Consider the following 13,603-nt stretch of genomic DNA (forward strand, 5'->3'; position numbering starts at 1 on the left):
TCCTATCTGTATAAAACTGTTCTCTCTTTCTACCTGAACCTGCAAAGACTAATGTTCACCTAATGTTAATGACGGCCATTTCTGAGCAATGAATATCGGGTAATTTTTTTTTTTACTTTCATCTTTGTGTTTTTCTGTATTGCCCAAATTATTTATAATGAGTATATATCAAGTGACCTAATTTTTTAAAAAAGAGTTTTTAAATTTCTACTTTTTAAATTAGCATTTGTCATTTTACTCCCTTTGTCTTGAAATTACTATCTTTTCAGGACTCATGACACTCCAAAACTTTCTTGATTTTTTACCTTCTGGGCTCTAATGACCAGCTCATTAAAAAGGCAAAAAGAGGAAGGCCCAACATCATGGAACTACCATAAGGTCCCACAGACCTGAAAGTAAATCTCATGTTTAAAACAAAAGTCCTGGGGCGCCTGGGTGGCTCAGTCGTTAAGCGCCTGCCTTCGGCTCAGGGCGTGATCCCGGCGTTCTGGGATCGAGCCCCACATCAGGCTCCTCCGCTATGAGCCTGCTTCTTCCTCTCCCACTCCCCCTGCTTGTGTTCCCTCTCTCGCTGGCTGTCTCTATCTGTCAAATGAATAAACAAAAAATCTTTAAGAAAAAAAATAAATAAATAAAATAAAATAAAACAAAAGTCCTGTTCCCCAAACATGTGTTTAGGAGTATCTGCGCACGTATTACCTCCATGGTCCGACTTACGAATGGAGCTCAAATCCACATACGTAAACTCACAGTCTTCATCTATGGACCCAAAGGGTGGGCCACCAGGAATCATAAAAAATTACGGAGATTAGGCCATTAAAATTGTGAAAGCCAAGGGGGAAACTGGCAAAGTTACAGAAGCGAGAAATCGGTAGGTAAAAAGGAGAGAAGGAGAGGGAAAGCTAGGAAAGATGTCAGGCTGAGTATCTACCTCCAAGTTGCCAGGGAAAAAGAAAGTGAGTTTTTAAGCCATTTGAAATACTTTATGTGTGCTTCCTGTTTTTTAAAGAAATCACAGATATAAATAATTTTATAAAGGATGAAAAACCTACTCACCTGCCTGGCGTACTGGGAATTCCACATGATCAGAGACTATGATCCGAAGTAAACTGGGGGCAAAATTGATAATCTTGTAGGACTGAAATTACAAAGAAATAATTATAAAACAGGGCAATGTAAATGAATAACTGTTAGCACGGTTACTGAATACATTACTGTCCAAATAAAAGGAAAACTTAAAGTGAGAGAAGTTCTCCAAGGCAAAATTAAGACTACTGAAATACTTCAAATCGAAACTGGAATAAATTGGTCAATAAAGGTGTATGAACGTTTTTATGTTTTTTTAACATAAATTGTCAAAATGCTCTCCAGAAAGTGTGTCGCAATTTACACTCCCAAAAGTAGTATCTGCCCATCTATCCAAGGTCCAGCATTATCATTCCTTCAAAACGGACTCATATTTTAAATTACATTTCTAAGTTAAAATTTATCCTTTCTGTTGACTATTTGTTTTCTTCTACAAATTCCTCATTCCCTTCATCTTTCTTTGAATACAATATTTGTTTCATCCTTAATAAATCCTAAGAGCTATTTATGAATTTAAAATCTTAACCTTTTATTGGACCTATACATTGCAAGTGTTTCTTCCCAGCTTACTTGTGCTTTAATTTTGCTTATGGTATTTTTGACAAACAGAAACATGGAAAACATGGGCTACAGAAAACAGCAGATTCCACGCCGGAACACAGACACGATCATGTTAATTGTCTGTGCTTGAGCTATGGAGAGGAACCAGCCCAGGGTGGAACAGTGCGCCTCCCGAGACAGTGCTGCGAGTTGTCATCACCAGCTGCCCTCTATGGGTAGAGCATCCTTTATTTTTTTATTTTATTTTATTTTTAATATTTTATTTATTTACTTGTCAGAGAGAGAGAGCACAAGCAGGGGGAGCGGCAGGGCAGAGGGAGAAGCAGGCTCCCCGCTGAGCAATGAGCCAGACTGGGGGCTCAATCCCCGGGACCCTGGGATCATGACCTGAGCCACCCAGGTGACCAGTGGAGCATTTTTTAAACACGACACCCAAATGAGCCTGTGCTGAAGTGGCCCTGCCTGGGTCACTCCCCGCCACACACACATGTTCCACTTTGACCTGCTCCTGAGTTTGGACATGCTGACTTTAGAAGTAAAAAAAAAAAAATACAGAGCAGCCCATTCCTTCTGCTAATACTCCCTCCAGCTGTCTAGAGCCTGCACCAGGTTACCGTTCTGCTACACTGCCAGAGCGTACACTTGGCCTTGCCTGCAGACATTCCCAGAAAAGACTCATAAACTCTCAGCAAGGCTAAAGCCGAGAGCTTCCCTTCCTCCGGGAGTCTGGACCGACAGCAGCATCCTTTTCAGCATACCACGAGGTTTATGTATACCACTCAACTGTTTAATTTATCACCTTTCCTCCTCATTTATTCAGAATAGCATTTATGAAGATAAACGTTTGACTAAAAAATTTGGAGAAAATTGGCATCTTTAAAATAATCGATCTTTTCCATCCAGGAACATTTTGCTTTCCAAATCTTTCTATAAAATTTTGAATTATCTTATAATTTTTCTTCCTTTCATCCTGGATAAACTTCAGAATCTTTAATCTATTGTATATAAAGTAAGTTCTCCTTTATTCATAATTGAAACCACCATTTTAATTTTTAAGAAAACAGATTTCTTTTAACAGCAGTTTACAAGAGTCAAAATTAATACAGACTTAGCCCATTCTTCTAACCTTCTGCGTGTACGTTATCATAAAATAACTCATGTTTGTAACATTTGAGATACAGAAAATCCTGTAGTGAATCACACACTAAAACATCCATGGTTTAGTTCTAATCTCTATAGTTTAGATACTTATCTTACTACAAATAAGTACAAAATAACCTATACACTTAGATTAATGGTACCTATTTAAAAGTGGTTATTGTGGAGACTGCTTTCATTTCAACACTGTTGCCTTTGTACACATCTTGGAACTCCTCTTTTTGCAACTGCATGCCACTTCAATGACCTTGTGCAACTTTTTGTCTTCTCCTTTCAGCCTTGATTCAAACTATGTTAATTTAGCCAGCTAAAACATCCAGGGGTAAATTCAGATAAAGTCTCATACTACTTTCCTCACAAATATTTACCCAATTTCTTCTTTCACCTTGGGATTCAAGTTTCTAAGAAAAAAAAAAAATAAGACATTTGATATTTACTTTTTATCTGTGAAGTTTTTTGAAAATAAAGAGTTTACTTGCATAGCATAATTCTGCATCTGACAAGAACTCATCTTAAAGCAAAGAGCTGCTGTCTCCCACTCTCTGCCTCACTGCTGCCACGACATTAACTTTTCTAGGGCTCCAACATGCCAAACTGAAGGCCTTTATTGGACCTGCTCTTCCCACTCCCAGTTCTTCACCTGGTTCACTCCTTCAAAACATCTAGGTCTACGCTCAATGTCATTCTTCAGAGAATGACCACCCTATTTATAGACCCCAACACTGTCTCTCCAGGACTTTACTATCTATAGCACTTAGGACCTGCTATTATTTACTTGTCTCTATCCCCCACTAGAATGCAAGCTCTGTGAAAGGAGAGCCTTGTATTAGTGCCTGCATTAGAACTCAATAAATATGTTATTCATATAAGCAAACTCGCTTAAAGGGCAATAAAAATTAGCTGCATGGAAAGGCAGGGATTCCAAAGCTCGGCAATGAAGGTAATTATTTTTATTTCCCTATTGAGGCCTTGTGGAGAATGCTTTATTAAAAGAAGATACCTTTGTGGATGAGTTACTGGAGCAAGATACCTCCCCATTTTCCTACTTCCCTTTGCTGCTGCTATAGGGACTTCTGGGCCTAGAGACAAGGAGGAATGTGCACAGGATGAGTTTTCCGGTGACCCCTGGGTGGGTCTGTCAGTTAAGCATCCGATTCTTGGTTTCGGCTCAGGTAGTGATTTTAGGGTTGTGAGATCAAGCCCCGTGTCTGGCTCCATGCTCAGTGCAGTCTGCTAAAGTTTCTCTCTCCCTGTGCCCCTCCCCATGCTCACAAGCTCTAAGTAAATAAATCTGAAAGAAAGAAAGAAAGAAAGAAAGAAAGAAAGAAAGAAAGAAAGAAAGAAAGAAAGAAAGAAAGAAAGAAAAGAAAAAATGAAAGTGCATTTTCCCATAGAAACAATATCACACACAGCAATCAAGGAACCAGTCACTGGTAACAGAAATATGTTGGCAACAGAAAAATATTGCTCCAAACAAGAATTTATCCTTCAGAACAGAGGCTGTTATGTTTTGAAACTGCCTACTCTTCCACAAGGCAATTGACAAATCATCAGTACCCTGCTGAAGCTGCCCCCACTTCCTACACAGAGCATATTTGCTGAGGGGGGACCTAGACTAAAATAAGTGAGCTGGACCCTAATCACTTCTGGTAGATTACCCACACATTTGTCCAACAAGGCAGGAAACTACAGTGGTGATAAAGAATAAGCACACAAAACCCAACATTATAGCTGTATTTTACTATAAGGTTATGTTATGTGACATTATACTTGTCTTTTACTTACAACTAAAAAAAAAAAGAATGGCTAGTAAGAGCATATTACAATCCAAAACATTATACAAAATAAAAATGCTAAGGAGTGGCATAGCAATAAGCTACTTTTAGAAGTTGCAGAGAAATTACAGTCTGTGATGAAATGGGTGGATATGGGGCAGGGCAAAGTGAGGATGAAATGGGTTTGAACTGAAATGCCATGAAGAAAAATGTAGAATTGGGTCCCAAGTATCTCTTCTAGTTCTGCAGGCTTTCCCACCAACCTTTCCGCTTCTATACGGTCAACTGCACTTACACATTGACGAATCAGAAACAAAGCAAGGGGGGCACCTGGGTGGCACAGCGGTTAAGCGTCTGCCTTCGGCTCAGGGCGTGATCCCGGCATTATGGGATTGAGCCCCACATCAGGCTCCTCCGCTATGAGCCTGCTTCTTCCTCTCCCACTCCCCCTGCTTGTGTTCCCTCTCTCGCTGGCTGTCTCTATCTCTGTCAAATAAATAAAATCTTTAAAAAAAAAAAAAAAGCAAGGATAGGCTAACAGAGGCAGGAAGGTGTAACATGATATCAAAGATGATCCCTACTGACACTATCAAAATAACATCTGGCCTCATTGTGAAGAGAAGGGGGTCACAAACAGGCCAACTCCCCTGTTCATACTAATAGATTGCAAGTTCAGCTCTTGCTTTGTGCCTTCTAACCAACCCCTGGATTACTATTCTTCTAGCCAACCAACACACAGTACCTCGGCTCTGCAAAGCCTGGGACAGGTACTGACTTTAACTTTCCCCTATTCTGAGCGAGAGTCCTTTTCTTTTTGAGGTAACAACGCATTCTCTTTAGACTTCAGTTTAACTCAACCTTCCCTCCAGAGTTTTCACTCTCCCTTTTATCTCTTGGGAATCCTGAATTCACACTTACTCCAAACGCCATCCAGATTTCCCACTGGATTTCAAAGATTTAAAATGCACAGCTGCACTTTAAAGTCAATTCTAACCAGGGAAAAAACCTTAGTGAACTCCCACAGAAACTTTTACTTAAGACAGCTGCTCTCACACTTCAGGAAGCACAGAATCACCTAGCTAGCTAATTAAAACATAATTGGGACCCACCCCCCAGAGTTTCTGATTCCCTAAATGTGAAGCCATAATTTCCACTTGCCACAAGTTCCCAGGTGATGTCCATGCTGCTCATTCTGGTCAACACTTTGAAAACCACTAATTTAGGTATATTCCTTTACATTTTAAGGATTACCCCAACCTCAACCAGCTGTCACTCTACCCTGGGGAGCAGACCTTAATTCGTACTTTTTAGTGAGAGGTCTATCATTCATTCTTACAGGTGAGGAGGAAAAACATGCGCTACATTTTGGGATCACTGCAATTCCGAAATGTCGGTGGTAACGCTGGAATAAGGACAGGGCCAGTAAGAACAGAGGATGGAAGATAAAAGAAAGTCTTACACATTTTAGCGCTATAAGAAATCCCTCCAAACGTATATGAGTCGACGTGTCTTTTGTAAAATAGTACCACGATGAAAATTCCCTGTTCTCTCCCCTGCACTCTCCCGGCAGCATTTCCCAGCGCTCCAACAAAACTCTGCCAATCAGTGCCAACACAGACCTTCCAACCCCACAGAAGCAGGCGATGGGCAGGGTTTCCCACCGCAACACCTAAAAAAGGCTGGGTCTGGAGAAAAGCTGAACTCAGATTTGAATTTTGAGTGAATTTTCCCACCCTCGTCCCTAAATCAGCGTGCTTAGGGAAATCACACCTGGCAAACACTATCAAAGCTCTCCAAAGCCTCTTTCTGCGGGTCAAGTGGACTGAGCAAACTGCACTGTGGAAGGAAAACGACACGAAAAGATGCAAAGGTGGCCAACAGGTGCGCGAGTTGTTCTGAGAAGATCCGGGGAGTGCGGCTAAACTGGACCCCCGGGCGGGGGGCGGGCCGGGCCGAGACTAGCGTCAGGGTCCCTAGCCCCGGTTGGGGTGGAGATCAGGGGTGCCGAGGAGGGAGAGCGGGCTAGCCCGCGGGGGGTGCCAGGGGGGCGCCGCAGGCCCGCTCCTCACCTGGTTGAGCTCATTCTCAGCTGCAATCCGCAGCTTCGGGTCGATGGTGCCCTTCAGAGCCTGGATGATCCGGTTGAGGTCCATCTCCCCGGGTGGGGGCTCCGCGGCCCCCGGACCAGTAGGCCAGACTGCAGCTTTAGTTTTTCTTTTGACCCGCTCAGCCTTCTTCTCCGCGACCCCTGGACTACCTCACTCCCCACCCCCCGCCACCGTCGCCACCTGCAGCCACTTGCTGCGCCACTCTGACTCCGCGCCCCCTGTCCTCCCTTTCTACCCCCCACAACTCGCTCTCCATTCACCCTTTTACGACAACCGGTGGGAGGCGGGAGAAGTGAGAAAAGGAAGCGGAGCTTCCTTTACGGCGGCCTCTTCCCCAGGGCGTGATGCTATGGCTGCTCCGGCAGGCAGCCCCCATGCTGCTGTACGGAAAACAGTAATGGCTTCTTCGCGGAAGGGAAATTGCGCTCACTAGCTCCGGCCGGCGGCCGCCATGCTGTCTTACGGAAAACAGCCTCGGCAGCTTCCCAGATGAGGACACAAGCGGGCTCGAGGTCTCTTTACAGATACTTCCTAATTAAGCATATATAGATGGAATGGCACTTTTTGTTAGTACGGAACTGGGCATCACAACTGACCCTGTTCCAGGGCAGACTTATTGGGAACTTAAGATCATCTAGCCCACAGTAGGACAGGGTTCCCTTGGTCTATGGGAGCCATCATTCATTCTTTCATTCATTCACTGAACATTTGTTAAACATATGTTTTTGGACCAGAGTACTGAGATATTTAGGTACCACATTATAACAAGATGACCAAGATGCAGGTTATTATGAAGGAACTTACAATCTGATAGAAGAGACAAATGTACAAATATTTACAGATTGTGAAAATAAAGAGATCATAGAAACTATGTGCCTGAGAGTTTCTGAAAGATGTCTGTACCTTCTCAGAAAAGTAGTGAAAAGCAAGAAGGATTATACAATTTCCACCCACTGTGGCCTTATCTGGCGCAATAAATTCAATGGCCTAGCGGTTGGCAATGTCTCTTAATGCTTCCAGTTTTCCCCCTCTTTAGTCCATTCTCCACACTGCTTGCCATCAGAGTAATGTTTCTTAAAGGTTAATATTATCATGTCCCTTCCTTGATGATTTCCCATCAATTTTAAGATAATATTCAAACTCCTTAGCACTCTGGTGTCTTAGGAAACGTAGTACTTTCATCTCCACACTATTTCATTAAGCCACTTTCTTGGACCTCATGATATCTAAAGCTCCTTGACCTCTGAAATCTTAACTCCAATATCCTCTTTTCAAATTAAGACATATTCTTCCATCTCTTTCTCGCTCAATAATTCTTCAATTACTTTTTTAGTTCTCCTTAGGGTCCCCATTCCTGACTACACATCCTTCCCTGCTATTAAACTCCCAATGCAGCTTCTTAAGTCTACCCTTGACCCACTATGCAAACTGACATCACTACAAATGTGTGTTCTTTTCTTAGGCTCAACAATCCTATTCCTTCTTTGATCAGAACCATCTTCCATTTTCCCAGCAACTGTTCCAACCCTCAAGACGCTTCTCAAACTCCCTGTCTCATAGAGCCCTGCAAAGATGAGCAAAGCCATCAGGCTCAACTCACTCAAACACAAATTAATCTCTGCATACCCCTATTCACCTCCTTACCTCCAATCTGAACCCAATTCTCTCCCATCTCTTCTGGGACCTTGCTCAATAAATCTATCTTTTCTATATATTTTTCATTAAAATAAATTTTGAGGGGCACCTGGGGAGCTCAATCGGTTAAGTTTTGCCTTCAGTTCAGGTCATAATCCCAGGGTCCTGGGGTGGACCTCCTCCAGGCTCCCTGCTCAGTGGGGAGTCTGCTTCTCGCTCTTCCTCTCCCTCTACCCCTCCCCCTGCTCGTGTTCTCTCTCTCTCTCAAATCAATAAATAAAATCTTTTTAAAAATTAAAAATAAAATAAATTTTGAGTAATTACATGCTCACAATTGACAATTTTGTAAAACTTTTCTTATATTTTCAACCCCTTTCTCTCCACTGACTCAACCTCAGCCTAAAAGCATTTCCCCCAGTTAAATAACAATCCTTCTCCAATAATGCTAATTATTGTTCATTCTTTTTCACTTTTCATACCAAAGAATGGTCTTCATTTCTTGTCTCTACTTCTTTACTTCCTACTCGTGCATCAATCAGCTATCTGCCCTCATTTCCCCCACTGAAACTGCCAAGCAAAAATCAACACTTATCCTTTGGATACCAAATGCAAGAGACATTTTCAGTTCTCATCCGAAAATGTCTCTCTCTGGCATCTGACACTGTATTATATGCTCTTTTTTTTCTAAAATATTTTTCCTTGTTTTAAAGAATATATTTCTAGGGGCACCTGGGTAGCGCAGTCGTTAAGCGTCTGCCTTCAGCTCAGGGCGTGATCCCGGCATTCCGGGATCGAGTCCCACATCGGGCTCCTCCGCTGGGAGCCTGCTTCTTCCTCTCCCACTCCCCCTGCTGTGTTCCCTCTCTCGCTGGCTGTCTCTCTGTCACATAAATAAATAAAATCTTTAAAAAAAAAAAGAATGTATTTCTAATATTTTTTAAAGATTTATTTGAGAGAGAGAGAGAACACAGAGGGAGAGGGAGAAGCAGACTCCCCGCTGAGCAGGGAGCCTGACACAGGGCTATCCGAGGACCCTGGGACCATGACCTGAGCAGAAGGCAGACGCTTAACCAACTGAGCCACCCAGGCGCCCATATTTGTAATATTTTGATTGCTCACTTGATCACCCAAGTCTTAAACACTGGTGCTTCTCAGGACTCCGTCTTTAGCCCTCATCTCTTTCTTTTCTTTCTCTTAAATCCATTCTGCTTTTGTCATTTCATCCACTTATATAACCATCAAATCAATAGGGACAACTCACAAAACTGCTTCTAACCAAGATCTCTTTCCTTAAACTAAATGTATCCAAATGCCTTCCATGCTTCTACCCGGACGTATCCAAAACCTTTAAGGCACACGTCTAAAAGTGAGCTGTGGCAGCCCTGAAGATGGTTTGGAGTAGGGAGAGACTTGCTGCCATTGTTTCAATAACATTAAAAGAGAGAAAAGACACACACACAAAAAAATACAGTGACACCAGAGAAACTGGATCACTCATATACTATTGGTAGGGGTTTAAAAAGATAACACCTCTCTGGAAAACAGTGGCTAAGAAAACTGGCACATCTATACCATGGAATACTACTGAGCAATAAAAAGGAATGATACATTCAACAACTAGGATGAAACTTCAGAGAATTAAGCTAAGTGAAAAAAGCCAGTCCCAAAAGCTCACATATTATCTGATTTCATTTATATAACTTTTACTAATATGACATTCTTAAATGGGGCACCTGGGTGGCTCAGTCAATTAAGTGTCCAACTCTTGATCTCAGCTCAGGTCTTGATCTCAGAGTCTTCCTCTCAGGGTCGTGAGTTCAAGCCCCACTTTGGGCTTATATGCTGGGCTTAGAGCCTACTTTAAAAAAATTAAATAACATTCTTAAAATAATAAATCATAGAAAGAACAGACGAGTGGTTGTGAGGGCTTAAATGGGGATGGGAAAAGAGGGAAATGGGCATTACCATAAAAGGCAACATGAAGGATCCTTCTGGTGATGGATATGTTCTCTATCTTGACTGTATCAATCTCAACATCCTGGTTGTAATATTGTATCTTGTTTTACAAAATGTTGCCACTGAAGGAAATTAAAGAGAACACAGGATCCATCTGTATTATTTCTTATAACTGCATGAGAATCTACAGTTATCTCAGATAAATATTTTAACAAAATGCCTAATTAAAGAGAGTTGATGCTCCCATTAAAACTTTGTGGGCTTTGCATCAGGGAAATTCAAATGAAAACCACATTGAGATACCAGCTTACACCAGTTAGAATGGCAAAAATTGACAAGGCCGGAAATAACAAATGTTGGTGAGGATGTGGAGAAAGGGGAACCTTCTTACACTGTTGGTGGGAATGCAAGTTGGTACAGCCACTTTGGAAAACAGTGTGGAGGTCCCTCAAAAAGTTAAAAATAGAGCTACCCTATGACCCAGCAATTGCACTACTGGGTATTTACCCCAAAGATACAAATGCAGTGAAAAGAAGGGCCATATGCACCCCAATGTTCATAGCAGCAATATCCGCAATAGCCAAACTGTGGAAGGAGCCAAGATGCCCTTCAACAGACAAATGGATAAAGAAGAAGTGGTCCATATATACAACGGAATATCACTCAGCCGTCAGAAAGGATGATTACCCAACATTTGCATCAACACAGATGGAACTGGAGATTATGCTAAGTGAAATAAGTCAAGCAGAGAAAGACAATTATCATATGGTTTCACTTATTTGTGGAACATAAGGAATAGGATGGAGGACGTTAGGAGAAGGAAGGGAAAAATGAAGGGGGGGAAATCAGAGGGGGAGACGAACCATTAGAAACTATGGACTCTGGGAAACAATCTGAGAGTTTTAGAGGGGAGGGGGTCGGGGGATGGGCTAGCCCGGTGATGGGTATTAAGAAGGGCGTGTATAAAAAAAAATTTTTAAAATAAAAAAAAAAAGAAGGGCATGTATTGCATGGAGCACTGAGTGTTTTAAGCAAACAATGAATCATGGAACACTACATCAAAAGCTAATGATGTACTGTATGGTGACTAACATAATATAAAAATAAATAAAACACAAATATGACAAAAAAATAAAACTGTGGGCTTTGGAAAGACTCAGTGAAGATAAATTGCTAAAGAAACAATGCTGTCAAGTTAGCAGTGTCTAAGGCAACAGTAAAAAAAACCAAACAGACAAAAAAAAAAAAACCATAAGCATCTATGATTCTTTGCAAGTGTTTTAAAATCGCTTTCCCTAAACTATAACTTAGGTTTAACTTATATACGGCTCATTGTTTTTGAGTCCCCTTTTTTATTTACTTTACATGAGAGGATGTCTATTTCTTGATACATTTACATTATTTACGGTAGAATGTGAGCCAGCTATATTGTCTTATTGTACTACCATGGTTTGCATATGCCTCACCTCTTTGTACGTCTGTCTCCTCATCTGCTTCCAAGAGCTGTTGTGAGGATAAAATGAGATAAGCACATTGCTTATGTCTTTGTATTCTATTTAAAAAGAGGGCAGACTTTGTTCAACCTTTATCGAATGAGACATAGTGAGACCTAGTCTCACACTATGCCTGGTACATAAAAAGCAATCAATAAATACTGCAAATACTGTCGGATAAACGAATGCATGTGAGAGAGATAAGGGGTCTGAAATAGGATATCCACAATAGAAATTAAGAAGGTAAGACAGATAGGAGACATTTCACAGATTGAACCAACAGGAATTTGTGACTTACGCAATATATAAAGTAACAAAGGGAAGTCAAGAATGATTCTGAAGTTTCAAGCTTTGATGACCCATGGAAGTCATTAGCCAGTGCAACCTGAAGGAGTATTAAAATTTGAAGAGATCAGTTTGTTGAACTACAAGTGCTGAAGTGTTAGACAGCTAGAGGTTTCCAGTGACAATTGGAAATTCACATCTGGCACTCCCAAAAAAGCTATGGCAGGGATTAGAGTTAGGAACACAGGGATGCTGTTAGAGAACTATGAGTCATCTGTGTATATAGGTTAGCTGGCACATAGACATGGACATTACCCAAGAAATACAGCACAGAGTGAGAATAACTGGCATGATTACAACTCCAATTACGGGAAGTAGTTTTTACTCCAAGCACTGCCACTGTGGCCTTTGAGATTTAACATTTTCGTCCTCTAAATGGAATATCACACAGCTGTCCTCCCCATCTGTGGGCAGCAGCTCATCTGCTGGTCTATGTTAGTAGGCTTGAATCTAGTTCACACGGTAAAGAGAAAATGGGAGTTAAAATCCAATGCACAAAAAACCCTATCTGTAAGTTTAATAATATATTTTTAAACCATGATAAATAATGTGCAAGTGTATACCTCTACCCCAAGTGTCTATATTGCCTACATCAGAGCATCTGAAATATATGCAAGCATGTATACACACATCTTGTAGATTTAAGATCTTTAGTATTTTGTTAATGTACTAGAAGTCAATAATAGTCTCCTTTAAAATGACACATGTAACCAAAAGCCCTGAGTGCACTTTTCTAAAAGAATGTGATGGACCTCTTCTCTCAGTTTTAAAAATAAAAAACCAGGGGCGCCTGGGTGGCTCAGTTGTTAAGCGTCTGCCTTCGGCTCAGGGAGTGATCCCAGCGTTCTGGGATCGAGCCCCACATCAGGCTCCTCTGCTATGAACCTGCTTCTTCCTCTCCCACTCCCCCTGCTTGTGTTCCCTCTCTCACTGGCTGTCTCTGTCTCTCTGTCAAATAAATAAATAAAATCTTTTTTAAAAATTAATAAAATAAAATAAAATTAAAAAAATAAAAAAAAAATCAGTGATCAATAAGGTCAAGTAATAGGGGATTAGGAAGTTTCTGACCAGAAGTCAGTCTCTTCTCCAAGAGACTAAAATGGTGGTAGTGGTGGTGGGAAGGGACAGAACCTAAAGATAGTAGTATTAACTAGGACTAAAGAAGAAATACTTAGTTTCAAATCAGTTTTGTGGGGTTTGTTTTCCTCCAAATGTTCTATTTCCTCGGGCTTTCCACATTTCACACCGGAAAAGGACTCACCCATCTCAACTCCAGGATCTGTTGGAACTACCTAGTGACGACAGCTCAATGCAGTCCAGTTTGTCCAGTTCACAAAGTGTTTAGTTAACCTTAGCAAAACTGGGTAGTGAACCAAAAACATCTGTGTGTGCAAAACAATGGGAAATATGCTAAAAGCAACAGCACCTGGAAACTAAAGAAGAGGAAAAAGTGCTGTAGAAAATGGTAGGCTGCATTTGGGCTTGA

At 41.3% G+C, this 13,603-nt stretch overlaps 1 protein-coding gene across 3 annotated transcripts in view; it reads right to left on the reverse strand.

The window, feature by feature from the left end:
* IPO8 (importin 8) overlaps positions 1 to 6,992 on the reverse strand; it is a 71,252-nt gene extending 64,260 nt beyond the window's left edge. The window contains exons 1-3 of one of the 3 annotated variants that reach the window (XM_087855737.1): positions 6,650 to 6,992; positions 3,174 to 3,206; positions 1,057 to 1,138 (exon numbers count right to left, since the gene is read on the reverse strand). In XM_087855737.1, the coding sequence (XP_087711863.1) occupies positions 1,057 to 1,138; positions 3,174 to 3,206; positions 6,650 to 6,733 (199 nt within the window). In that variant the 5' untranslated portion in view covers positions 6,734 to 6,992. Of the gene's footprint in view, positions 1 to 1,056; positions 1,139 to 2,948; positions 3,150 to 3,173; positions 3,207 to 6,649 lie in introns of those variants that run through there. The other 2 variants (XM_045811769.2, XM_087855738.1) reach the window with 2 other exon arrangements.
* Positions 6,993 to 13,603: the final 6,611 nt, after the last annotated feature.

Source organism: Ursus americanus, chromosome 25 (genome assembly GCF_024610735.1).
Source record: "Ursus americanus isolate L20-20 chromosome 25, mUrsAme1.1.p, whole genome shotgun sequence".
Classification (NCBI taxonomy): Eukaryota; Metazoa; Chordata; class Mammalia; order Carnivora; family Ursidae; genus Ursus; species Ursus americanus.